Source organism: Melanostigma gelatinosum (assembly GCF_949748355.1).
Source record: "Melanostigma gelatinosum genome assembly, chromosome: 4".
Lineage (NCBI taxonomy): Eukaryota > Metazoa > Chordata > Actinopteri > Perciformes > Zoarcidae > Melanostigma > Melanostigma gelatinosum.
This window is the reverse complement of record NC_136637.1, coordinates 14911396-14937875: the sequence shown is the minus strand read 5'-3', so window position 1 is coordinate 14937875 and position 26480 is coordinate 14911396. Positions and strand designations below refer to the sequence as shown.

Below are 26480 nucleotides of genomic sequence, written 5' to 3'. Positions count from 1 at the left end.
ATTTCAATTACAGTTAATGTTGCCTTTTTGTGCATTCACCCCAGTCTATTAAACATGAATAACTCAGCCATGTTCTGGTATATTTATATGCTTCCAATAGCTTTGCTTAGGGTGAATCATTTGTTGAAAGAATGATGGTAAAATCACTTACTCACCCTGGTTCATCAAAACAGCAGTAACTTAATATTTGTAACACAAACAACCTTTTATAAACAAAACCACATGTTCAATAGACAAGTCGCACACATACCTGCTGAACCAAAGACATGACGCTATCTGGTTGGGTGAAAGTTAAATACAATATACAGAGATGGCTGTGAACTCTGTCCCACATCCTAAAGCTGCACAGACAGCATTTTAATTAGCAAAATGTTTGTGTTTTCATTCATGGTGGAGCCACAGGACAGAACGCAGTGATTATTCAAAGCAAACATGATACTTGTGAGTGTGTCATGTTTGTGGGAAGGAGAGCATATCTAAGGTCATCAGATGTGATTAAACAGGGCAGAACAGGGCGGCTCTTTTACAATGAACAGTAAATCACTAAAACTATCAACAGTAGAAGATACATATCTCTATAAAACACAATAATCAAATATATTAATTAATATAATATTTACTGTTGACTGAGGTTTAGTAAATAAAACTATTAATAGTTCTGTGTTCAGTATTCAGGCTGTGAGAACAGCTTTTTCTTCAACATGCTTTATCAAAATATAGGAACATGATTTGGGGACTATCAGCGTGATTATTAATGTATTACCACAGGTAAAAAACATCCCAAACATTCAGCTGAATTCACCAGCTTTTTCTTGTACTTTTATTTACACTTTTATTAGGACTTATTAGAGGATAAATGAGTTCTCAACACAGATCTAATAATGCTGTAATGATAAATGTGATGTCAACTGATGTCATTTTCCACCACCTAACTACAGCAGCATACCGTAGACTGAAACCAACTTCTGCAGTGTCAGTTACAGGAAAAAGTGTCAGGTGACATACGATTACGAACACATGCACACTCACGGGGTGGTCCTGCTTCATCGACCCTTTATAGAGGAACACTCCGACTGGACAAGGATAGACCTGCTCTGACCTAGGTCAGACCTGACAATGACCTACTTTCATTTGTCACTCTAACATTTATATTTAATTACCCCGCTCTCCATTCAGTCTGTAAGGGGATGCTTTCTTCCTCATTTCTGTCAGGGATCTCCAAATAGGGACAAATCGGTTCATTTGTGCCTTCATTTCAATTTGGTTCAACAAATGTGACACTTGTGAGATTTGCTCAGATGTGTAAATATCAGTATATAACATCACAATTATTCAAATAGACCTTGTAGTTGGAGATCTACACTCTAGTATGGGTATGCAATTTTTGCGAGCAGAGGCCTAAAAATAGGGCTAAGTTTTAAGAACTTTTGGGTTTTTTTTGCATTAGATATCAAACGTCCTTCAATCGCCTCTGTTTGGTGACATTTTTATTCTAGGCTCCTCAATTTAATAATTAGAGTATTTTTCTTTGTATTACAGGTTTTAGAAACAGAGATTGTTGTTGAGACTTACTCAACAACAATCTCTGTTTTTATGTTATATACTGATATTTACACATCTGAGCAAATCTCACAAGTGTTACCATTATTATTATGTGTTACTGGTTAATACTAAATGACGTTCACGTTTAGACCAGATATCATCGGGAGTTGCAATATTGGCTTTCAGCTGAGAAATGTGGATGTGGTTTCTTCGTAAGCCTCTAAAATGATGATATATTATTATTAGCACAATGTAGAGGATGAAAAATTGTAGTCTTGCAAATCCCGTTGAAATGTGGTCTAAACGTGAATGTTCAATCAACCCCCAAAACACTACACTGTAACAAATTGCAGTCAATTTACAGTGGATTTTCAACAGTATCTTACAGTATTTCATAATAACTAACATAGTTAAATGTTCATCCTTTGCATGAAATTAAGTTAATACTGTCAATTAACAATAACAGCAGACTACCGTAATTTAACAGCATGATACAGTATTTTTTGTGAAGAGGTGGATACACGCTTCTCTATAGATGTTCAGGTCAATCACAATCCAAATACATTGTACGGAATTTAATTTACAAGGAATTAATGTGAGGGGGGGAAAAAATGTAATTTTGGCTTTTGTATTGGAACCTTCTCTTCACAATGGAGAAATAAACAGTTTACAGATTGCTCATTTAGTCAACCTTGATAAATTTTATTATCTTCAGTGTACAACATTGGGATCCTTCCAAATAACATGCTTCAAACTTTAGTGTAACAATTGTTGGGAACGTAAAGGAGCGTGTTTGGGTTATCAGCATCTAAGAAACTAAATTCTTGACATCAATAGAATTATTAATGTCTAACAATTATTAATGATAACGGGGCACCACCCTGCGAACAGGGACCAATAACCAAACGATAAAACTAAGTCTTATAATTAGTGTTCACTCACAATGTCAATAGTCTGAGTGCTATTACACATTCAGAGTGAAAGTGAAGGTTTAACTTCGAGCACAGACCACATATACAGCTATTATCACAATACATGCACAAAGTTTATTACGTTCTAATACTAATGATCTAGTCAACTAATATCTAAACTAACAACTATACGTTCATGAGCACGCTATCTAAAATCAACAGACGATTGAAGAGGGGGGGGGGGGGGGTACAAATGGCGAATGGCAGATGGTCTACACGTGCCAGTAGCCGTTTAGCACGTGGCTACATTAGCTCAAAGCTATATGTGTGTGTGTGAGTTAGTAAAAGAGAAGGGAAAGGAACAAAACAAAATGAAATAAAACAAAAAATTAAGATCCTCGGGGCCACACGGGAGTACGGAAGATTGCTCTCTCCGCCAGGGGAGCAAGAACCGCGACTCTTTGTCTCAGCCGGCGGGTTTGAACTCCTGAACTGATGAGAAGCAACTTCGACCTCACTGCGGCTGTCTCGACACGAATCACGGGAGCACAGAATACATGGTAACTTCTACACAACACTAGCAATTTCAGGGATCGCCAGTGTCTGTGAACATAAAGCATATACCACATTATAAAAAAGCACACAAACACGATAAAATAAACACAAATGAAACTCTCTCTAACTTTGCCCAGAATCTATTTTGCCTTACGGTACGATGCCCGATGCAAAGCCTTGAGGTGGGGCGGGTTGCAGCCGGTAGTTTTGTAGAAATGTGGCTGAACCGCAGGGGGTCCTGGGGTGTCTTGGCCCTCGGCCAATTAGATTGCAGTGCTGATTTCAGGTAACTTCAGGGAAGCATAGTTTTTGGGGGAGCATGGCTGTCTTACCAGAGGTCCCGCCTCGGCATCCTTGCTCTCGTCCAATGAGAGCAGTGTTTCATTTGGGGGGAGGAAACTCACACCCTAATGTGAATTTCTTCAGAGTGGGGATTTGGTGCTCAAACTACAATCAGGATGAAATCTTTGCTTGCAAAAGGGAAGGCCTGACTCTCTCGTTGTTCCACAGCACATGTCGAAGCCATATAGTCAGATCCCAACACAATCTACACATCAGTATAGAGACACCAGACTTCATTGGTGTCTCAAACTGGCTTTTCAGCACTGAAAAAAATGCTTCTTCACATGAAATCAATCTCCTGAACAAACCAGGAGTATAATGTTAAAGTGTATTTAAGACTCTCACTGAATATATAACAGGCTATACCGTTTAATGCTATGCCTCTGAAGTCAGCCTGTTGCTTCCTGACGCTTCCTGCACCTGAAAAGAGAAAATAGCTCAGCTTACATTCACTTATGTCCACCAACTACATAAGAGTATTAAAAAAGTGCTCTGGCACACTGCGCTTGCATACTGTTTAATTAGTGCCGATAAGGGACATCCAGAATGGTTGACGTTACCCCATTAGAAAGCAAATGGTGCCAACAATATGCCTATGAAAGGGCCAGTGTGAGCTGCATTTGACCTACCTGCTCACGCAGCAGTCCAACAAGCAGCATTTGTTCTCGTCAAGTCTGTACACCCCAGAATTTGGCAGATCTTTACACCCCGACATGAATTTCTGCAGCTCTGATGTCGGGTCTCCCCTCTGCTGCTCCTAAATGAGTAGCAAAGAGTGACCGTTAGTAGTTTGCTATAACTGCAAATAAAATATTACTCTTCTCCGAATAGCCAGCATACAAATCATCCTGAACATTAGAGAGAATAATAGCGGGTTACAAATATCTAAAAAGGAGTAAACATCACCTTAATGGTGTCATAGGTGTCGGTGATGATGGTGATGAACAGGCTGAGGATCATGTAGATGAAGAGCGAAACGAAGCTATAGAGGTAGACCCTGCTGAAGAGCCACACCAGGCTGCTCTTCTGCTTCATGTTCTTAAAGGTGGGGTACATGTCGTCTCCGTTGATCAGGGAGAACAGACACTCCGACACTATAGTCAAGGTCCGAAACTAAAACAACAGGTCAAAGGGAAGGAAGGGTATTACTTGTGTTGTAGGTGCGTGGAAACAAACAAGGAGGCGAGTATTCCCTTTGGCTGAACCTTGTGGCAGTTTATTTCCATCCATACAAAACATACACACATTCACTTCCTGCCACCCTTTAACCCCGCCTGTCACCAGGGTTACGCCCCTTTCCTTAAAGGGGCCCCGTGAATTCGGTCGTTCCCTACATGCGCCCCCCCCCCCAGAATTCACTAACTCCAGAGATTAGTCCCAACCATTAATGTTTGGGGGCCCGGATCAACCAACCAGCCCGACTCCGTGTCTCTGGGGCCGGAGGCAGGACCACCGTTGAAGGCCCCCTCCGGGTCTTGTCATGCTGAGGTGGGAGGGTCCGAGGTCGCCCCCGCCGTGGGGGTTCAGCCAACCGTACCGGTTGGTCCAGGTCCAGATGTGCTGGTTTAAGGCGGTCAACCGACACATATTCCAGCTTGCCGCCCATGTCGACCTTGCAGGTTTTGTCTCCGGTCTCCAGCACCCGAAACGGCCCGACGTAGGGGGGTTGAAAGGGTCCACGGTGGCCGTCCTGGCGAACGAACACATACTCCGCTGACCTGAGGATGGACGGGATGTATGACTGTGGAATGCCGTGCTGCGACGTGGGCACTGGTTTGAACAGCCTGGCTTTTTCCAGGAGTGTTTCCCGCTGCTGGGTTGCAGACGGTGCACCTTGGAGCGCTGGCACACCACACAAGTCCCGGCCCACTTCCGTATATCCTTCTTCAGCCCATGCCAGATGAACTTTGCTGAGACCAACTTCTGCAACGCCCTCTTGCTGGGGTGTGACAGTCCATGAATAGCATCAAAAACCTGCTGTCTCCATTCGTCGGGAACAACCGGCCGCGGCTGGCCTGTGGAGATGTCACACAGGAGCGTAACGCCAGTTTCGCCAAACGGGACCTCCTCCAACCGCAGTCCCGTAACTGCCGTCCTCAACTCCTGGACGCCTGGGTCTGTAACTTGATCCTCTGCCATCTTGTTATAGTCCAAGCCTAACTGGACAGCCCCGGTGACAGCCCTGGAGAGACAGTCTGCGACCAGGTTTTCCTTGCCCGCTACATGCTGTAGATCCGTGGTAAACTCTGATATGAAGGAGAGCTGCCGCTGCTGGCGCGTAGACCATAGTTCGGTGCTCTTACTCATGGCAAACGTCAGTGGCTTGTGATCCACAAACGCAGTGAATGGCCGAGCCTCCAGCAGGAACCGGAAATGCCGAATGGCCAGAAAGAGGCCGAGGAGCTCCCGATCAAAAGCGCTGTATTTCCGCTCATTAGGCCGCAACTGTCGACTGAAGAAAGCCAGCGGTTGCCACGCCCCTTTCACCCACTGCTTGTGCACCGCGCCCACCGCATAGTCCGAAGCGTCCGTGGTGATGGCAATCGGAGCCTTAGGTGACGGGTGTGCCAGCATTGTTGCGTTTGCCAGAGCTGTTTTTGCATCAACAAATGCAAGTTCCCTCTCTTCAGTCCAGTCCACAAGCTGTTTGATAGCCTTGCCTTTCAGGGCTTCATACAGGGGCCGCATCACTTGTGCTGCTCGGGGAATAAAGCAATGGTAAAAGTTCACCATGCCTAAAAACTCCTGCAGGGCCCTCACAGTGAGTGGGCGTGTAAAGTTAGTCACTGCCTCCACCTTTGCCGGGAGGGGAAGCGCCCCAGCCTTTGTGATGCGGTGTCCCAGAAAGTCAATGGTGGTCAACCCAAACTGGCACTTAGCCGGGTTGATGATCAACCCGTGCTGGCTGAGTCGCTCAAATAGAGTCCGGAGGTGAGACCAATGCTCCGCTCTTGACGAACTGGCCAGCAGGATGTCATCCAGGTAGACGAACAGGAAAGGCAGGTCCCTCAGCACCGTGTCCATGAGATGCCGGAACGTCTGCGCTGCATTTTTTAGGCCAAAGGGCATCCTCAAGAACTCAAACAGGCCGAATGGAGTGGTCAGCACAGTCTTGGGAATGTCCAGCGGGTGAACGGGCACTTGATGGTAACCTCGTACCAGGTCCACTTTCGAAAGCACCACACTATCCGACAAGTGGGTAGAAAAGCCTTGACTATGTGGAACCGGATAGCGGTCCGGGATCGTTGCATCGTTGAGCCGGCAATAATCTCCACACGGGCGCCACCCGCCCCCAGGCTTTGGGGCCATGTGCAGGGGTGAAGCCCATGGACTGTCGGAGCGGCGAATGATGCCCAGGCGCTCCATGTTTTCAAACTATCTTGGCGATGGTGAGCTTTGCTGGATCTAGGCGCCGGGCCCGGGCATGTACCGGTGGGCCGGTGGTAGAGATGTGATGCTCCACCCCATGCTTGACCGTGGAAGAGGAGAAGGTGGGCAGACGCAGAAACTCATCAGCCGCTGCAAGCATGTTAGTCAACCTGCTAGAGCCCGCTCCACTTAGTGTACATGGGTAAGAGCAAAAAGTCACAGCATTTATCAGGCGGCGGCCCTTGACGTCCACAAATAGTCCATAAGCGCATAGGAAATCCGCGCCAAGCAGGGGAATGGCAATTTTGGCAGGAACAAAGTCCCAGCTGAAACGCTGCCCCATAAAAAACACAGCTCCAGGCAACGTGTCCCAAAAGTGCATATGGGGGTACCGTTCGCGGCTTCTAGCGGGGGGCCCTGCCTGTTTGTCAGCATGTCCACCCGCGATGCAGGCACAACGCTCCTCTGCGCCCCCGTGTCACAGAGAAAGCGCCGCCCGGAAACGTCGTCCCGGATGAACAGCAGCCTGCCTGCCCAACCGACGCTCATGGCAGTCACTGAGCGCCGGCCCTGGCATTTCCCGTCCTGCCGAAACTGCATGGTGAACGGCACCTTGTAGCCCGTGGCCCAAACCTTGCGTGGTAATAGCACAGGCCGGTAGCTCCCCGCCGTTGGCTCGCTGCTGCTGCGGCGACGATCGTTGTCTCCCCGGCCACGCCGTGGCTTTGGCCGGCCTCACCGCGGCCGTGTAGCTTTGTTGGCCCGCCAGAAAGAACTTATCGGCCTCCTCGGCCAACTCCCGACAACCGGTAATCCTGGTGTTGGCTAAAGTGGCCCGCACCTGCAGCGGGAGCTGCTGCAGAAAAAGTTCCGTAAACAGGAACTCCGGCTCGTGTTTACCTGGCAGAGCTAAAATTTTGTCCATTAGCTGCGACAGCAAGCCATCTGCTGTCGCCGAGGCCATTCAGAGCAAGCAACCGGCGAGCCCGCTCAGAGTCCGAAAGCCCAAAAATGTTCAACAGCCGGTCTTTCAGGGTATCGTACTTATCCCTCTCTGGCGGATTTTCAAGAATGCTCACCCCTCTGCCTGCTGTCGAACTGCCGAGAGCCGCCACGACATAATAATATTTCGTCGCGTCCGCTGAAATGTCTCTGAGGGCAAACTGTGCCTCAGTTTGGGTGAACCACACCACCGCTTGCGTCTCCCAGAACTCCGGTAGTTTCAGCGAAACTGCGTACATCGACATCTTAACTTCTGGAAACGTCCAGGAGCGTCAGGGTCACCAATGTAGGTGCGTGGAAACAAACAAGGAGGCGAGTATTCCCTTTGGCTGCACCTTGTGGCCGTTTATTTCCATCCATACAAAACATACACACATTCACTTCCTGCCACCCTTTAACCCCCCGTCACCAGGGTTATGCCCCTTTCCTTAAAGGGGCCCCGTGAATTCGGTCGTTCCCTACAGTGTCATGATTAACCAGTGATGGAAGAAGTAGCCATTTCTTTTACCTGGACAAACACAGTACCACAGTGTTGAAATACTCAAGTAACTTAAGCAAAAGTATGAAAGTATTTCCAAGTAGATAGTACCAAAAGTACTCATTATGCAGAACAGTCATAATAATCTGGATTACATTATAATCAATGATGCATTCATGTGTGAATTATTTTAATGTTGCAGATGGTGACGGGTGCTCATTTGAACAAATGTATGTACAGCTGCATAGCTTGTGATTTCTACCCTCAGGGTATAAAGTATCATACAAGTACCTTGAAATAGAACTTCAGTAAATGTACTTCGTTACATTCCACTACTGGGATTAACTACTGAAATAAGAAGAACCTGGATTATGAAATATGTTCTGGTATCCAGCAGCCTTCTCTTTGTATTATGTAAACAAGCCTTACCTTCTCGTGATATGGGCCAAGGACGATCCAGCCACAGAAGCAGTAGCTCATGTAGATTATTCCAGCACAGCAGATGAAACGGATTACATTTGGGAACGCTGCCCTCAGAGTCAGGATGAGAATCTGAAAATGGCCACAGACAACAGATCGCAAAAAGATCAGTCAAGTATCTGGAATGCCACACACAAGAATGTAGCTTCTCTTTTAACCATTTAACAGTAAAAGAGCAGAGATGATGAGTGTAACTGTTGCATTGTACAGGATTGTCTATTGTAAACCATGTGGCATTGGTATTGTTGAATTATTGCATTGCACGTGTTGCAAATGAATGGTCTGGTCTTACGTTATACTTCTTAAAGTATCCCATGTAGCGGATGACCCCGATCCAGACAAACATGGTACCGGTCCCAAGGAGGATGCTGCAGACATCATAACTAGTGAGGACCTTAAAGAAAAAGTGGATCTCTAAAAGACTTGACTGAAGGAATACACATGAGTACATGCACAGTGTAGACAGCTTCTAATATTCTTATAATGTAATATAGCAAAACAATTGACATGGATCAACCTCAGTCATACTGTGTATAGCATACCCCCATTACCTTAGTCTGGATCGCTATCTTGAGAATGGAGCCAATGATGGTCAAAGTGTCGCTCACGATAATGAGGATGTACCAACCATTCAGAAACTCCAACTTGTCTGAGCATGGGACTTGATTACCGCCGTGGTCCTTGCAGTAGAGTGTGTACTCCTGTTTACAACACAATCAAATACAGGTAGTTGTACAGTTAATGTTTGTAAAGAAGTTTGACAGTATAGTATGCCATAGAAAAGTTAGTCCAGTATGTCATAAAAATAGGATAAAAAGTAATTGTAGTATTGTGAAAAAAGGTCATAGTATAGTATGTCAACATAATTTCATGTTAAAGTACATCTTTCCTTCTTTCCAGGAACCTTCAGATGAACTTACAGCTACATATTACTTCCTTTCCAGGAAATTATAAGACCTGTAAAAATATAGTGTTCCCAAATTAGCTACATCTCAACCAACTACAACAGTAAAATGTTATACACATTTATGCATCATCAGCAATAACAATCTTAAAGTATTTTTATGTGTTTTAACTCTTAATAATGCTTTTACTTTATTCAGTATTGATTTGGGGGGTGTTAAAGGCTTACCTCCACTTTATAAATACAGTACTATAATGAAGAGAAATGTATCAGACACTCATACCTTTCTTACATCTGAGCAAATAAACTACAGAGTGGAAAAACAAACATTCTTGCTGTGTTTTATAGTCAGTTCAATTAACTTACAAACTGCAGTTGAATCCCATTGATCACTGAGCGTGTACAGAGGGCATAGGAAGTGATGCACATTATGATGATGAGGCAGTCAAACAGCACAGTCAGGTATATGCTTCTAGCAGCTGAGGGAACAGAGAGATTAAAATGACTCGCCTGAAAAGGACGCATATACGATAACTCAATACATACTAAGTTCAGCTCAGCAAACTTACATGCTCCAGTTACTTTCCAGTCTCTGCATTCATTGATGTCCACATCGGTTTCCAGGTCAACCTTTATCCTGCCGCTGTGCACTTGGTTGTTGAAAGTTATCTGTTAACCAGAGTCATGTTTAAGGGACAGTTTGAGAAAAGGACGACATCCTTAAAGTCAAACCCAACAGCTAAACATTCACTTTCCACACCCTTAAGATAACATTTGACTACCGGTATGTTCATAGCAGGCACTGTGTGCAAAACGCCTTATTTAAGTTTTAAAGACTGCTCACACGCATGTCCTCAGGTAGTTTCATTAAATAAACACAAGTTTCACACCGTCTCCTTTCATTTTACCTCCTATATGTGCTGTGTGAACAGCTGCAGTGTCACAAGGAATCATTGTCACCGTTATGGCAGCAATGCAGTGATCAGATGTGTCAAATCATTGCTTTGAGAAGACAAAGTCTGATGCTGTTTATTGATCCATGAAGACAAGTCAAATGACTTACAATAACAGTAAAGTCGTAGCAGTCCGGCAGCTCTCGACGTCTCACCGTCTGTAAATTTATGGCCTTTAGAACAAACGTGATCTTGACAGAAATCATCCTGGAAGACAGAGCTGATGCATTAACTGAGGCGTTTCACATACCGTATACAAACGAGAGGAGAAGACGTTAATTCAATGTTTGGCGCAAACCTTTTGAAATGCAATTCGAAATGTGGAAGTGAGGGATGATCCATCGGATAAACATCAAAGCAATCTGTTAGATCCCAAAACAAAACACAAAAAAGCAACTAAAATCCTTAAACCTGGTTAAGTAATCTGCTTTCCATGCATAACTCAAACAATCTTGCATACGTACCGGTTTTCACTTGGGCATCAATTTCAAAGGTCTCACTGCCCGCGTAGATGGTACCGTTTCTGTAGCACTCCTGACACACTGACAGAGGGTTGTACAAAGTACCATTTTTCTCGTATTCGTGATTGCCTACTGTGATGTTGTGCAGATGTCCATACTGGAAATGAACAATTAACATTGTTACAACAGTTCAGGGTTAGATTTATGCAGTCAAAAATCGACAAAACAAAATGAAAAGATTCAAATAACATGAACAAAGTCCAATCCCATGACGAGCTACATCGTGTCATGGGAGCTTGTTACGCTCTTTGGTGACACAAGCAAACAGTTCTATAATGCCAATAATGATTTACAGTAACGCAAAAGAAAAATGTGTCACACGAATCAAAATAAACTGACGCAACCAACAAATAAAATCACGCCTTCTTGGTGTTCCTTACACGGAAGAAACTGAAAGTAAAGCTAGCCGTCAGTCACCTGTTCAATGATGTAATCGATGTGATCATAAACATCAGCCTGTCTGTAAACAGCATACGTGTCCATGCCTCCATAAGCATACGTGCCCATGCCTCCATCAACATAATCTTTCAAGAAGAGGTGCTTGAACGTCATCAGATTTTCCTCCTTGAACGTGACAACCATCTGGTTGCTCAGCCCAAAATACACCAACTAAGATGAGGGGGTGAAAAAAAGATAATTGTTGCCAGGGTGGTGAAGCAACACAATCAACACATGTTCAGGTCATGTCTGAGATTTTTACCTGCACAGTAATAATGGCAATTTTGATGATTTGCAGGATGAGTTTCCATGGTTTTTGGCCGCGAGCGTGGTACTTCTCACATGGGTTCATGAAGTAATATTTGATCTTCTTTCTGAGACACTCCACATTGTCCAGCTCCTCCAGACACTGATGTTGGTGGTCCGCCCAGGGAGGGGAGCCATTCATGTCATGCACATCATACAAGTCACTGGGCTCCTCCATATCTACAATAAAACATGGGTGACTTACGTTCAACACAAACTTGCATTACAACAATAGATCTATTTAATGTGAGGAAGAAATGCTAAATTGTTGATCCTTTTCTTTTTCATTTACATGTTTGGACTTTAAAACTAAACGTAGCCTTGGTGGCACCAATAATCAAAAACAACTTCACAACTAGCTTGAGCAAATGAGGTGTTCAGTTTATGTGTACATCTGTAAAATGCAAAGCAACCAAATACAGTTGCCATGCAATAAATCATTTCCTGATGAAGCTTATAATGTTCCTTTTGTTCTGCTTACACTGTGTCAGAGAGATTGTGATTCAACTCGTATTTCTTGAGACCGTAGTGAGGGTGTTGTAGTGTTCCTTCCTTATATTGAAGTCTATTTAAGACCTCAAGGGAACAACACGAGATAGAATAGAAACACTTCCTACCATTACGAAATCAAACACACTTGCCCTCCAAGCTATGGCCGAAAGAAAAGGTTGAACACTTGATAGTATTAACAAAGACTGAACATTAAACGCTTCAAAAGTGTAATTAGACTGTACAGGTGTGCATTTATTTCCTATGAAAAACACATATGTGACACAGGATTAATATGAAGCTCTAGAAGGCTTTAGTTCTACTTAAGTTGTCTGTTCCCACATAGCAAATGGATGATCAAACTGTCTGTGAGAGAGTGAGGAAATTAAGTCAGGTACATTGTTCAATAACTGTGTCAATGCCATCAGAGACTGGACAGCAGAAAACTGCTTACAACTCAACGACTCTAAGACGGAGGTCCTAGTTATTGCTCCAGATGAGTTTGTCCCCATGATCAGGCAGATTATTAGTCCACTCTCCTCTGCTGCCTATTTCAACCTGCACAATCTTGGGATTTTCTTTGATCAGTCCATGTCGTTTGACCCTCATGTTAAGCAGCTGTCCAGGTCATGTTTCTTCCATCTAAGAAATATCAGTAAACTGAGATCTGTAGTATCAACAGATTTAGAGATGATCATACACACATTTATCTCTTCACGCATTGACTACTGCAACTCACTTTTCACATCACTCAGTGGATCTGCTCTTAACCGTCTGCAGGTCATCCAAAACGCTGCCGCCAGATCGCTCACCAGGACAAATCAACGGTCTCACATCACCCCCGTACTCCGATCTCTCCACTGGCTCCCTGTAGCATCTAGGATACACTTTAAAATTCTCACCATCACTTACAGAGCACTTCACGGTCAGGCTCCGACTTATGTGGATCATATCGAACAGTGAACAGGAAATAAAAGAAACTTAAAATAAGCCGATAGTCTTACGTTACTTACCAAGGTCGCGCAGCAGGTTAGTCAACTGATTGCGTTCACCTGTGTGTCCAAAATGTCTTGGTCTAATAAACATTCATGAATTCGGCTATTCAAACTGTTGTTTGACTGTGAGAATCATGACTGAAGTAAACTGATTAAACTCGGTTGAAGTGTGTGTTCGTATGTTCCCTTTTGGGCAAAACTCCTCAAACAGGTAACTTCTTCTACGACGATGCAACGTCATTTTACTGCTAGGCCCTGATTGGCTCTTGATTATGTCAGCCGGAGGACTCGATTTTGTTTTCACAGCTAAAGTAAATCTAAACAGACTCGTCATATTCTAGGATCCTTCTCTTAAGTCAAAGTAAAAATGACAAGACACTTCTCTTTTCCTCCAGAAGATGTCGCCTCATGCTTTGATAATGATGATTACAGCGAGACACGCTTGTGTGTGAATTGAAAGGTTCACTCTGACAGTTGGTCAATCAAATAGAAATAGAGATGAAAGTACAGAGTTTGGTGTTTTGAGGAGAAAGGTAACACTGTGTTGTACGAACCTTTCTCCCTCTCACTAGTGGAGCTATTCTAAGAGCAAGGATGCCACGTAAGAAATCCAAAAGTGCAAAAAGCAGTGCAGGCAGTAAGGGGAAAGGTAAAGGTGAGTGTCTGAATGTTATTGGAGTGTTAATGTGTTTAAATGTATGCATGTTTGTCTCAGGACGATCAAATGGAGAGACAGTAAATGAAAAGGTGAACTGACTGTTACTTCCCATTTCGGTCACCTGCACATGTGGAAAAGCCTAATTTAACTTTTGTTACTTGTGTATTTCCCCCTCTGAACTGATATGTAGATGAGACAATATAAGAATACCTTTCATTCCTTTCGTATTTACTTCAAACGTAGTGCATTCACATTCATATCAACTTGAAAAAGATGAACAATTTCAGTAAAACTGGGGGGTAAACTGAGCTTAGTGTTTGCTGTACTCTGTATAGATGCAACGATCTAAAAGTAAGTTCAGATCCTAAAGGGAATTTGAATTGTCTTAGATTATATTAACTAGAAGTCTCGTAAATCGTACATGGCCTTTACAGATGCCTAAAGTCTTTGTATGTGATTACCTTCATTTATTTGGTTCTTTTTATGAACGTTATATATTCAGGTTCTTCTTGGATATTGTAGGTCACCTAAATCTGACTTTGAAGTAGAAATGTAACAAGCATTGCTAAAACTAATACTCACACTTGTCTTTGAGGAGTTGGAAAAGCTATACATGCATTCTTGTGATGTGATCATGAGTGTACTGCTGCAGAACCTGTGGACATGCTATCTCCTCAGCTGTGGGTCTCATTGTCATGGTCTAGTTTACTGTCAGCATACCAGCCCTGAAGACATGCTTTTGGTTCAGTGCGTCACCAAATGTATCTTTTCACTGTAGATTAGATCGTTGGCTCTTGTGGGAGTTAAAATCGATGGTGTTAAGAGTCCTCAGGTTCAAATCTGTTTTGCTTATTTATTCATTCATTTCACCCATTTCCATCTCATACAGCCAGCAATACAAATTCAAGTCTGTTAGATCTCCTAATTGAACACATCCTAAAGCGTTTTACTCTAACCATAACCTAACCCTGAGCCTGAACTGAACCTAAAACCAAGTCTTAACCCTAACATTTACTGAACCCATTTCTCAAGGACCTTGATGATATAAGTGACAGGTCATCTTATCAGCTGATAAATCCCCATTGTTCAGATGTACATTCTTCAGTAGTATCAACAGAGATGAAAACAAAGTGCTATGTTTACAGTGTACTGTGGTACATGAAACACATCTTACAGTATGCAGTCAAAATGCTAGCTGTGAGTGGATTACGCAAGTGAAAAGAAGCCAGACAAATATCTCAATATCAAATGTCAATATCTCTTCAACACAGCCCACGAAGTTGAATTCCATTCTTTAGGGTTGTGGAACATTGAACATAGTACTCTCTTCGTCTCTGAAGCAAATAGTTCCCATGAATACAAGTGCCATAGTTGACACTTAACTGTGTGAACTGAAGGCTGTTCGTTTCCACTCCAATGATCTGGCGTGAGGCCTAACTGGTGTGAGTGGGAAAGGTTGACACACCCAGCTGGGAAGTGGTTTCTCAAGCTGTACTTTAGCATTCCCTGCATCCCCTCAGCAACCTCGTGGAAAGACTTAGAAACTATCATTATGCAGAGCCCTGTTTACTGTAGTGCGCCCTGGACTGAGCATGGCCTTAGATATGGAGAAGTCTGCGTCGATTGTTTACTGAGGTAAAGTGTACTTGTGACGGATGCAGTGCTACGCTTTTATATCGTAACGATCCTGGTTAAATGTCTGTCACTGAGCAGATTATAGACAGACCGCAGAGACATGACAATGAAACACATGGCTCATTATTATCATTGTCAACACCATACAGCGTCACATGTTCTGGTTTCTGACAAAAACACCTCGAATTATGATTTCAGATTGACCCTAAAGATTGACTTTTATGAGGCCTTTTCCTTTATACTGAATATAGCTGACACTGTGTTTCTGGGTAAATTCAGAGTTTCCTTTCTTGTTTGGCCCAAATTACTGTAACATGTGTAAATGTATTTATAAAAGTAAAAAGTCTCAAAACATCAAAACATTCCTAGCCCTCGTGAAAAAAATGGTGTTTTGAAATGTGAGTATCAGCATCTTGACAAGTGACCAACAAGTGATGTTATTATTGAGTACTTCATCCGATGTTCCTCATGTTCTGTCTTCACTGAGGTTTGAATCTATCTCATTTTTATGTATACTTCCTCTCTCTACCATCGTTCTTGTCTGTATCGATTGTGTGCTCTCTCACCAAGGTCACCCCGACGATATCGTCCCCTTGGTCCTGACATCAGCCACCCAGGAGCTCTTCGGCTGCCGCGCTGATGAGGACGTCACAGGGGAGAGCCCTTACAAGCTGCTGAAAAAAGACGAGATCATACGGGACTTTAAGACAAGAGCCAAAGCGTCCGATTTCAGCCCCGTGAAGCAGATTGTGCTGGTGAGGCTGATCCATTGTCATAGAGATCACTCAGACAATACCCCCCCGACACACTGTGATGTTACACAGACCCCAAGTTAAGGGAACAGACAGAGTAACCAGTTCAGCCTCATTCCCCCTCTGTCTCTGAGCAAAATGAATGATATGAGAACCACCACCTCTTGCTTTTAGCATTTGTGTCCATTCTGCCACAACACTACTCTAAAAAACTAAACTCAAAGTTAAAACGTAATGAGACCAGAGAGCACCCTAAGGGAGCCATAAAGGCTCATCTGTTCTCAGTCCTTTATAATGTTCTCTTCTTATTTGGGACTAAGCCAAGGTCTTACCGGGTGTGTGTGTGTGTGTGTGTGTGTGTGTGTGTGTGGTTTTCTGTCTTTTTCTTTCTTTATGAAGTCCACAACATCAGTTCTCAAGTCTGAAATCTACATCTCACTCTGTCATCTACTATCTCGACCAAATGACAAAGTTGCCAGAATCAATTAAAATACACTCCATTAATTATGTATACAGACACATTGCCATGAAGAAGCTGCATGTTGTGAATTCTTCATTTCTGTATCTGACAGGACTACCCAGAGGATGAGCTCTTGCTGGTTTTTGACAGGGACTTGATCTATGGCCAGAGCTTCTACCTGGTTCTGACCCCCGAAGCTAAGGAAAGAATCTTAAACGTAGGTCGACGTAGGCTTGGTTTGGGTGACAATGTTTACTTTTTCCTGTTGTTACTCACATTCTGTCCACGACTTGGTCTTTGAAGTGTGGTGCAGTAACACTACACCAACTAAATATGTAAATATGACTAATTATGAGAATACATGTGCCAGTCATTTAGCATTCAGTGTGGCACCAATATTTTGTTTAAATTTTATTCTGGTTCAATCCTGTCGGCAGGAATGTTCACTATTGTTTACTTTCCTTTCATATTCGAGGTATGTACACTATTCTATCAGTCACGCTATCAGTCATGGCTCGTTGTGACTGTGTGGGCCGATTTCATGTTTAGCAATAAAAAAAGTCTGACTTATCTTCCACTTTTGCATGTTTCATGTTCTTCATACTGGATCGTCTTGTAATGCTCTCCAGGTTGTTCAGTCACCAGAGCCTGAGACACCAGAAGTCATTAAAACCCCAGAACCAAAGCCAGAACCAAAGCCATCTCTTAGCAGTGAGCAGGAAATAGATGAAGAATCAGTCAAGGAGACCAGAGAAAAGGTGCTGCAGTATATAACAAACACATCACATTTGCACATGACTTCTGGATGTTTCCCATTCACCCTTGTCCTTTCTTTAAACCTCTCTTTTCTGTCTATGTTTTCTCATCAGCTGTGCTTCAAGTTCAGACTGAGGAGGAAGTTTGGGGCACCCGTCTGTTTCTCTGATTCCGTCACACAAGTCACAGAGTATATTCCTTCCGACCAAGACCGCAGACTCAGCATCAAACTGATGCAGAGGGACTGCGGGACTCAGGCTGCTTCCAGACTGCAAAGCAGCAGTGCTCAGACACAGTGGTATGCCAGCAAATCAGTACACATAAAACTGACTTGTTCCATGGGGGGGGGGACATCTCTTTATTATTTGAATAGTAACTCCACCTGCACCAACCTATTGTAAAGTTATTTGTCCACTTTACAGGACGTTGCAGAGGAATATGTCGACCCAGTACACGCCAAGAGAGTTGAGTTCTGAAGAAGTAGACAACATCCTCCAGTCTGACAGTATGAAGGATTTCTGCAAGTCAGTGACCCCAAGGTAAGATGACATATTCCTGAAATTCATGGTGTCTTCTGTCTGCTGTCTAAGGGTGTATTGTATAATGAAGACTGATAGTCAACACAAACTCGTAAATTCCTGTATCAGCCTCAGGGTTCTCAAACCCATCCATTATTACACCTGTGGGAGCATTCGAATATTCCAGAACAATACCTTCAGAAGGCATTCACCTTGTCAATGTGCTAGATTTTGAGATGTTATAGTTTCCTCCACAGCTCAGACTTTGGGTCTCAAATGAAAGTTTAAATTATACGTTGTAATCTGACACGCTACCCTCAACCCTCCTTTGTGTCCAGGTAAGCACTAAGGAGTATTAGCACACGTTATACTGTAGCTATGAAGAGAGTTGCTGGATGAAAACTAAACATAATGCACAGGTTTTGCCAGATTTGACATCGTTACATTTAGTTTGTTTTTTGCAGAATGTTGTACGCCCTTCAGCAGGAAGGAATCATGAATGTGTTCATTGATGACTGGAAGGCTCTGGGGACAGCAGCTAAAGACGTTGACTGGTCTGGGAAGGATTTCAAAGGTTTCAAGCTTCATAAGGCCTTCTCAGACCAGCACTACACCAAGGACAAGAAGATCAGCAGCGTCAATTGGCACCCTACCATCTACGGTAAAGTGACAAAATCTCAGTCAGAGGAAAGTTTTGTCCAGAAGATTTGTAGACATTTTCTCACACAAAAATACTTTATAGCATTAACTCCCTCAATACTTAGCCAGTAATGGTTTTAAATGTCTATCTGGTAGAAAAATGTTGACAAAGATAGTGTTGATGGACAATGTTGGCAACAAATATAACACAAATAAATGACATTCATTCTCTCTGCAATCTGTCACTGACAAGTATTTAAAGTTGACATTCCATCCATTGTAAAAGCATTCATCTTCTTCACCGCTGCTTTGTCATGTTGCTAAGCTGTCATCACCCTCAGAGTCGGCTTCCAGCAAGATCAAGAATTATGATATCAGTGTCACAACCATGATCACTGTGAACATGTGTTATTCAAAGGGGGATCAGAGTTAAATCCAGTAAAGTCAAACCCGACTTAATGTTTCGCTGATACATTGTGTGATGTGTTTTTTTGATGTGATAGGTGTGATCGCTGTGGCTTTGACTGCCAAAAGGCAGGAGCAGGAGTCCACAACGTTTGGCTCCGAAGATTCTCTCATTCTCTTTTACAGCTTCTCCGACCCCTCTAATGCCCAGGTATGGAAACGTATAGCAGCAGTTGGGACCACCTGAGTGAATGTGGAGAGTGTACAAGCTGGTAAAGAGCGTGAAAAGACCATATTTCTATGTCTCTCATTGACAGCACACAAGCTCATTTTCACCTCATATCTGTTTGAGACACACTTTGATTTCATGGCTGAAAGGATTTGCTGACTGCTGTCATTTAAGTCTTTTATTTGCTTTAGCAACATTTGAGAGGCTCTATTGATTTGACAGAGGAGCTAAATCAATGAAACTGAGCTGCTAAACCACTCAAAAGTAATATGAGTTCTGCATGATATGCCTTCACTGGTGCATGCGTCATGCTTTGGTTTCACTGTCTGCTGGAGCAGTGATCAAAGGGGCAAAGGGTACTGTGTAGAGGAAACCAGAGACATCGCATAGTTTAAATAAAGACATTTATTTAGTGTGGGGAGTAAAGTGCTGTAGTTCAGTGTTGCAGCTCATTTTAAACTCCAGGAGATTCAAACATGATGCCGAAAAATGACTTCTCTGTAATACCATGCTGCCCCTCCTGGGTCTTTTTTCCCCTTATGCCTGATGAAATGGAATCTGCTGTACACAGTGTACGCTTGGGGTTTTGTGGATTAAATGCTGAACTTTGAATGGCGAGACTGGAATAAATAAATATTCAGGATGGCAGGCACCCAAAACATGGAAATGTCTACTTCGAAATGTAATATTTATGCCCTGTGTACGTGGGTTTCTCTGTTGTTTGCAGTTGCTGCTGGAGTGCCCAGATGACATTTTTGCCTTTGAGTTTTGCCCTTCTGATCCAAATATTATCGTTGGCGGCTGCAAGAATGGCAAGGTGCTGACGTTGACTCTGCTCTGCATCTCTGGTTTGCTGCATCTGCTTCCTTTTCTGCCTCGTAGTAGTTTTTGCATCCTATCACTTTTCCATGCCCCTCCTTTCATTGTAAGGGAAGATCATTAAATCGATGTCCTGTATAATTCCAATGAAATGTTTCTTCTGTCGTTGCTGTTCTCTCAGGTCGTGTTGTGGGACATTTCTGCTCACGTCGCACACTTACAGGGAACACAACCTGTTAAGAAGGTCTCTGTCAACACCGACACATATGTAAGTCCCCATATCCTTCTCTAATGTGCACAATGTTGAGACACGAACACATGGTGTTCTGTATCTGAGTTGGTGTATTACATGTTGTATCAGTCACCGTAACTCTTCGGCTAGTAATGATGTCAGCGTGGTTTATTCAAGTATGGGTCTTCAGTGTATCAAAGCAGCATATTTGCTGTATGACAGAGTGAGACGATGACATGTTGACTCCTGAGTTCTCCCCTCATCCTCACTCTTTCATGAGATGGGAATGAAGTGGCCTAATGGTCCTCTTCAAGCCAGCCACAGCTGTCAAAACCAGTTCCACAAACGTACTAAAGCCAGGAGTGAATCTCAAAGAAGGTTCTACCATTAAGTGACTCCACTGCTCAACAGAAACAGCCCGGAAGGCCTCGGCAAACACCACAGTCAGGTTGAAGTGACCTGGCTTGAACTTCAAAGAGGGCTTCTCTTGTGGCTTAACATCATAGTAAACTAATATTGTCACGGCATAGCTGCCCTGTTTACATGGCATTATGTGGAATAATAAAGAGAGGGAGTTAATGATACGTGACAACACACACATAAACTCCTTCATAGCCTGTTGAGACGTCCACAGACCAAATATTAAAGCAGTTCTGTCGCTTAAAGCCTGACCTCCACTGACATCTTCTGCTCGGCGGCTGTATTTAAATAGACATATATGCCCTCATCATACAGCCCCCATTTGCTTTGTGTGTTTTTATTGCCTCTACAGTGGAACAGCTGTCTCCATCCCTGTCCTCACTACTTCCTTCTCTTTTGCTTTTCCCTCTAGCACCCTCCGTACCTTTCTCGATTCTCTTTGTCCTTGTTTGCTCTTCATTCCCCAGAGTCAACAGCATCAGCTACTCCAGCTGTTACACAAGCCTTCCATCCTCCACCATAGTTTGTCCCCATAGAAGATAACACACGAGCCAATCAGATCACTCCCCTCCCTTGTGTTTGCAATGTAAACATTGGCAGTTGTATCTGCTAAAAGCCTTTATTTGGATGTTGAGTGCTGTGAAAGCTGCCCTCCACCAGCACCTGTTGCTAGCTTATCAGATGAACAAAGAATTAAAATCCTCCTTTATAGATTGCTGTTCTGCTCACACCCTTTAAATCTGCAGGTGCACAGCAGTGTCATTGAAAGGAATCCCTTTCCACATTCTGTGCATGTTTCAAGATCCAAGGCACAATCTTTGAACTTCTGTGTTGCAGAATACATCATTTGATAAAGTTTACTTCATTTGAATATCATGCTGGAGCATTTTAGGATGGCTGTTCACCGCTGTATGAAGTCCTGATATTTAGATTGAATTGTCAAAGCTCACTGTACTCACTGTACATGCTGTGCCTTTTGTGTCTCACCTCCCACCAGGACCTCTATTCCAAGAAAGAGAATAAGACTCCTGCTGTGCCCTACTGTGCAGTGTCTGCCATAGACAGCAGCCACAAAGCACCAATTACTGATGTCCACTGGCTGCCACCAACATTTGAGGTACACAGAGCTGAAGGCCAGAGGGGTTGGAAGGAGGACATTAAATAGTCAGAACACTGATCATGTAAAGAGTTAATTGACCATCAGGAGTGCATTAGGGAGGTGCTGGAGCCTTCTTCTGATCACTATTTCATTTGGCCTATGTTGATTCGTAAAAGGTGTTTTGTGTGACGACACAGAAAAACATTCGTTCATGTTTTCTTGATCTCAAGCCTCTTTTATCATATCTAAAGTCAACTTGTGGCAATTGTCAATATTTGTGTTTTTGAACTGTGGAATGTACCCAGTAATATGTGTAAAATATGATATCTGAGCAAAATATATGCTTTTCCTGCTCGTCCTCTCCGCCCGTGTGCTCGTCTGCTCGTGCTCTCCGCCTGTGTGCACAACACGTCTCAGAACGCGCAGGGGGGCCTAATCGTTTTTGCCCAAAAGAGGCGGGTCTATGAAGCAGTTTAGCCAATTGCTGATTGAAGATATAAATGAGTGACATACAATTTAGCCACTCAGCGCCCTCAAATAGATTCAGTGTGGGGCCAAAACGATTTTGCCCCCCTAGCTGCGCGTTCTCGTCAGGAGAAGTCTCGACGCGCGAGCACTCCTCCTCCAAGACCCGTTTGAGAGGAGAACTGTGGCGGAGATTCTGCAGCCAAAGAGCCGATATCAGATCAGCCTGATACCAGATCAGCCTGACCTCACAATCAGACAGCAGACTCGCGGGAAAGGGAAGCAGTACATGCAAAGCATCTCTACTGAACACCAGACAGGTTTGGCGAGCTGGATGACGTCATGCTAATAACTTAATTAGCTTTTTAAAACAACGGGGACGGATCCAGCACAGACAGTACGGGAGTGAGGGATGAGGAGGTAAGGAAACATGAGAACACCAGGGTAGGGGGTGAGGGATGAGGAGGTAAGGAAACATGAGAACACCAGGGCACACATGGAGAACTCTGTCAAGCTACATATTAGGCAAAGTGAACATCTTTTCTTCTACATGTTGTCCTCAGTCTCATCTGCTTAACTTGGTCATGGAGGCATCAACATGTAATAGAGATGTTAAATTAACAGTGAAAACTCATCATAGCTTAATTTAACATCAGTATTCATAATTACACTTTATGTTTACTTCTCCTGATCTTTACCTCCTATAACAAGGTCCATAGGGGCATCTCAATAAATAAACATGTTATATTATATTTTATAAGTGTTATTTACTGATTGTTTTCGTGTTGGAATAAATGTTAAATATTTAACTGCAAAGTAGTAATGCGTGTTTGATACTTTAATTTCTTTGCATTAAATCATACTGGGATGTTTGCTGAAATTGATAGGATGGCCCTACCTAGAACATTTTCCACCAGCCGCCACTGGGTTAGAGTCATTTAAAGTGCTTTACAGATGGCAAGCTGATAATAACTGACAACAGTAAAACAAGTTGAGACTAAATTACTGTAATGATAAAAACCAATAAAATAGATATAATACATCTTTATACAATAATACAAATACATAAAAAATATTATAGGCAGTAAAACAATTAAAAACATGAATAGAATGTAAGACATATTAAAGACAGCGATAAAACATTGTAGTGTACTCTCTGTTGCATACCTGGGAACTCTCTTGATACTCAGATATGGACTGGGCCTTCCTCTCTGTCTGTTTTATTTATATTTCTTCTGTAAGTTCCTTGTTGTAAGATTTTTTTGCACCATGAAGCTCATTTACTGGACATTTTTTGTACATACAGCCAAGCAGCACTTCCTGGCTGTGACTGATGAACTTGGAATGCTCCATGTTTTGGAAATCCGTTCCCTCCTGGAATGAGGTAAGACAGTCCAACCACCTACTTATGAGATTATGAGTTGTCTAGTTACTTATTATTTTTGCAAAAATAAACAATAATGTACTCTTAGTCAAGGTAAAAAAATGAGGTAACATATCCAACACTGCAGCAAGTTGTATTTAAGTTTCTGTTTGCTGCTTTATTACATAATAATACATTTTATTTATATAGCGCTTTTCATGACACTCAAAGACACTTTACATTAAAATCATCATATATAAAAACAATACACTAAAAACAAAGTCCACAATAATAGTCACACATTAAAAGCAGTTTTGAACAGGTGAGTTTTGATTTGTGATTTGAATGTGGAAAGGTCAGTGCAATCTCGGATGTTTTTGAGGGTTCCAGAGGGAGGGGGCAGATATGGAGAAGGCTCTGTCGCCCCACATTGATATTAAGCTATCGTACAAAATGGTTACGGTGTACCAAACCTCCAGCGTTGTCACAGTAATTGTGATTATGGGCTATTGTCAGCGCTGTCAGTGTGAATGCTTGTGTATAAGCTTGTGAGCGTGTAGGTGGGTACGTGCATAATTGTGCACTGTATTCGTCTCGTTTTTGCCACGATTGCAATGAAATTGATACAGAAAAATGATCATTGAGCAATATTATAAGACAGTACTTTCCTTAACCCGGCAAAATTGTAACTTGTAAATAATAGGAATTTGCTCAAAACTGATTATAACTAATTTATTGTGAATCATTTAATTATGAGAGTAATGTCTTCAATTTAAGTGTTCTTTTGGGACTGCTGGGTGATGTACATCATGTAACATCAAGGGGCAGAATGTAGTTCAAAGTGCAGCTTCATAACATGTTACCTAGATGACCTAAACATTTCTGCTTCAAAGAGAGTAAATTGTCAGGTCTTTGGTAAGGAGAAGTTTTAAAATGCTTTGTTGTTTGCTACATATTGTTGATGACTCTGATTCTTCCATGATGTTTGTCTCCAGGAACCTGACGAGCTATCCAAACCCCTTACGAGTTTGGAAGAGTACAACAATCACCTGAAGCTGGAAGAAAGCATCCTGAGAGGCCTGGGCCTGTGGCCACCTGCTGCCAACACACAGGATGCCTGAATCACACACATTCACACTCACTCTCTCTCACACACACACACACACACACACACACACACACACACGCACACGCACACGCACACACACACACACACTTTATATAAAATAGGTTTTGTCACTTTTGCTATTTATTTATACAGTTGATAGCCTGAACTGTTTTTTTAATAATAACACCTTTTTTTGACCGGTCATTTGGAATTTCTTTGTTCGTATCTTTGTGACAGTATTCACAATATTTGCCATTACTGCTAATGTCTGACTGTATTATTTTCATTGAAATATGATCTAATTGTGAAACATGACAACATGTAAATCAATTCGTCAATCGAAAATCAGATCATTTTTTTTTTGGTGCTTCAGAGTCAAACATGGATTGTTTTCATCCAACCCCCATCTGAGATCTCGTTACAGGGTAATGCCATCCATTTGCCCCCATGTCCCCACCACTCCCTGAGGATAAAGTCTGGAAAACATCGAGGATCTGATTTTGGCAGGAAGTCATTTTATGGCTCTTCAATTTCATGATACTTATCTGTTGTTGTTGAAAGTACATGAATCAATATTGTATGGTCCATCTTGAGTGTTGACAAAGAAATGTTTGAATAAAAGTCACAGTCTTCCCTCTGGCACTGAGAGTAATTACACAAACACTGTTGACACATGGTTCACACGCACTGTAGGTATAGCTTAGATGAAGTTTGGTGATCAGGCTGGGAGTGAGGGCGGTCCCTCAGGGTCAGACTGAGGTTTGCGCTAGCTGAATTTGTGTTACTACAGCTCAGTTTGCTGAAAGTCTGTCTCCCTGACTGTGTAATGTGGAAGGACTCCTTTGTAGTGACGAATTAAGTCTTTCAGCTCATTGTTTTTTGGTTTTTACGGCACACAACTTTCCTGTTTTGGTTCAGTCTCACCTCATCCACAATGCTTTCAGCCACAACAGCCGGCTGTTTTCAGCAAGAAAGCGCTAAAAAACCCACGACTCAGCACCAAATGACAGACAAAGTTATCAACTAGCTAGTGAACAACATATTCTCAATCAGATTCTAAATTGATGCAAATGTGTGTCTATCAGCTAAGTTGTTCATCATAACATATTAAGGTAATGACTGTTGGGTGAACAGCTCGTTCTGCTGTCCATCACCTGCCAATAGCTGCTGACTAGCTGCTCTCCTATCACTCGTGAGACTCGTCTGTTTGCAGAGGGCTGCACCTGAATGAGTGGCCTTGAAACGTTGTCAACAGGAAGGAGGGAGCAGTGGAGTACTGTTCACACAAATGAGTAGCCCTGCAGCTAAAAGAAAAAGTGTGTCATTCATTTCAGTTTCCGTTTTCGCCACAAGATTTTCCGAAGTGAGACTTTTACTTTTGTCACATTGTTCACAACATTTCTGAGAACGCTGTTTCCCTTGCCGTGTGTTACAAGGAGTACCTCTCCATCTCTCTGGACATTAGTTTCGCTCCTTCATGGGGATGAAATAAGGACGCCTCAGAGTGCTGGGTTCATCTCAGGTCAAGAGCAGCCCAGAAAACCCATAGTCACAATCTGACAGCCGGTGTCCTGACAGAGAAAAAGGCTGTAAGGACAGAGGAAGGGGGGGTCGCTGCATAATATAGGGCAGCTGTC

At 42.9% G+C, this 26480-nt stretch overlaps 2 protein-coding genes across 2 annotated transcripts; one reads left to right on the top strand and one right to left on the bottom strand.

Moving 5' to 3' along the window:
• Nucleotides 1-3658: 3658 nt before the first annotated feature.
• Nucleotides 3659-11979, bottom strand: mcoln3b (mucolipin TRP cation channel 3b; the record flags this gene model as incomplete). Its single annotated transcript, XM_079266900.1, has 13 exons — nt 3659-3770; nt 3980-4107; nt 4257-4463; nt 8629-8751; nt 8972-9073; nt 9231-9380; nt 9950-10062; nt 10153-10252; nt 10647-10743; nt 10835-10898; nt 11001-11154; nt 11475-11666; nt 11758-11979. The coding sequence occupies 13 exons, from the start codon at nt 11977-11979 to the stop codon at nt 3740-3742; spliced, it is 1683 nt and encodes a 560-aa protein (XP_079123026.1). The 3' UTR covers nt 3659-3739.
• A 1900-nt stretch (nt 11980-13879) lies between these two features.
• Nucleotides 13880-24856, top strand: LOC306776058 (dynein axonemal intermediate chain 3-like; the record flags this gene model as incomplete). The annotated part of the gene is made up of 12 exons (XM_079266643.1): nt 13880-13940; nt 16149-16333; nt 16903-17007; nt 17438-17548; nt 17660-17844; nt 17969-18085; nt 18529-18725; nt 19207-19319; nt 20065-20154; nt 20338-20424; nt 21806-21925; nt 24731-24856. 12 exons carry the CDS (start codon nt 13880-13882, stop codon nt 24854-24856), a joined length of 1497 nt encoding a protein of 498 aa, XP_079122769.1.
• Nucleotides 24857-26480: the final 1624 nt, after the last annotated feature.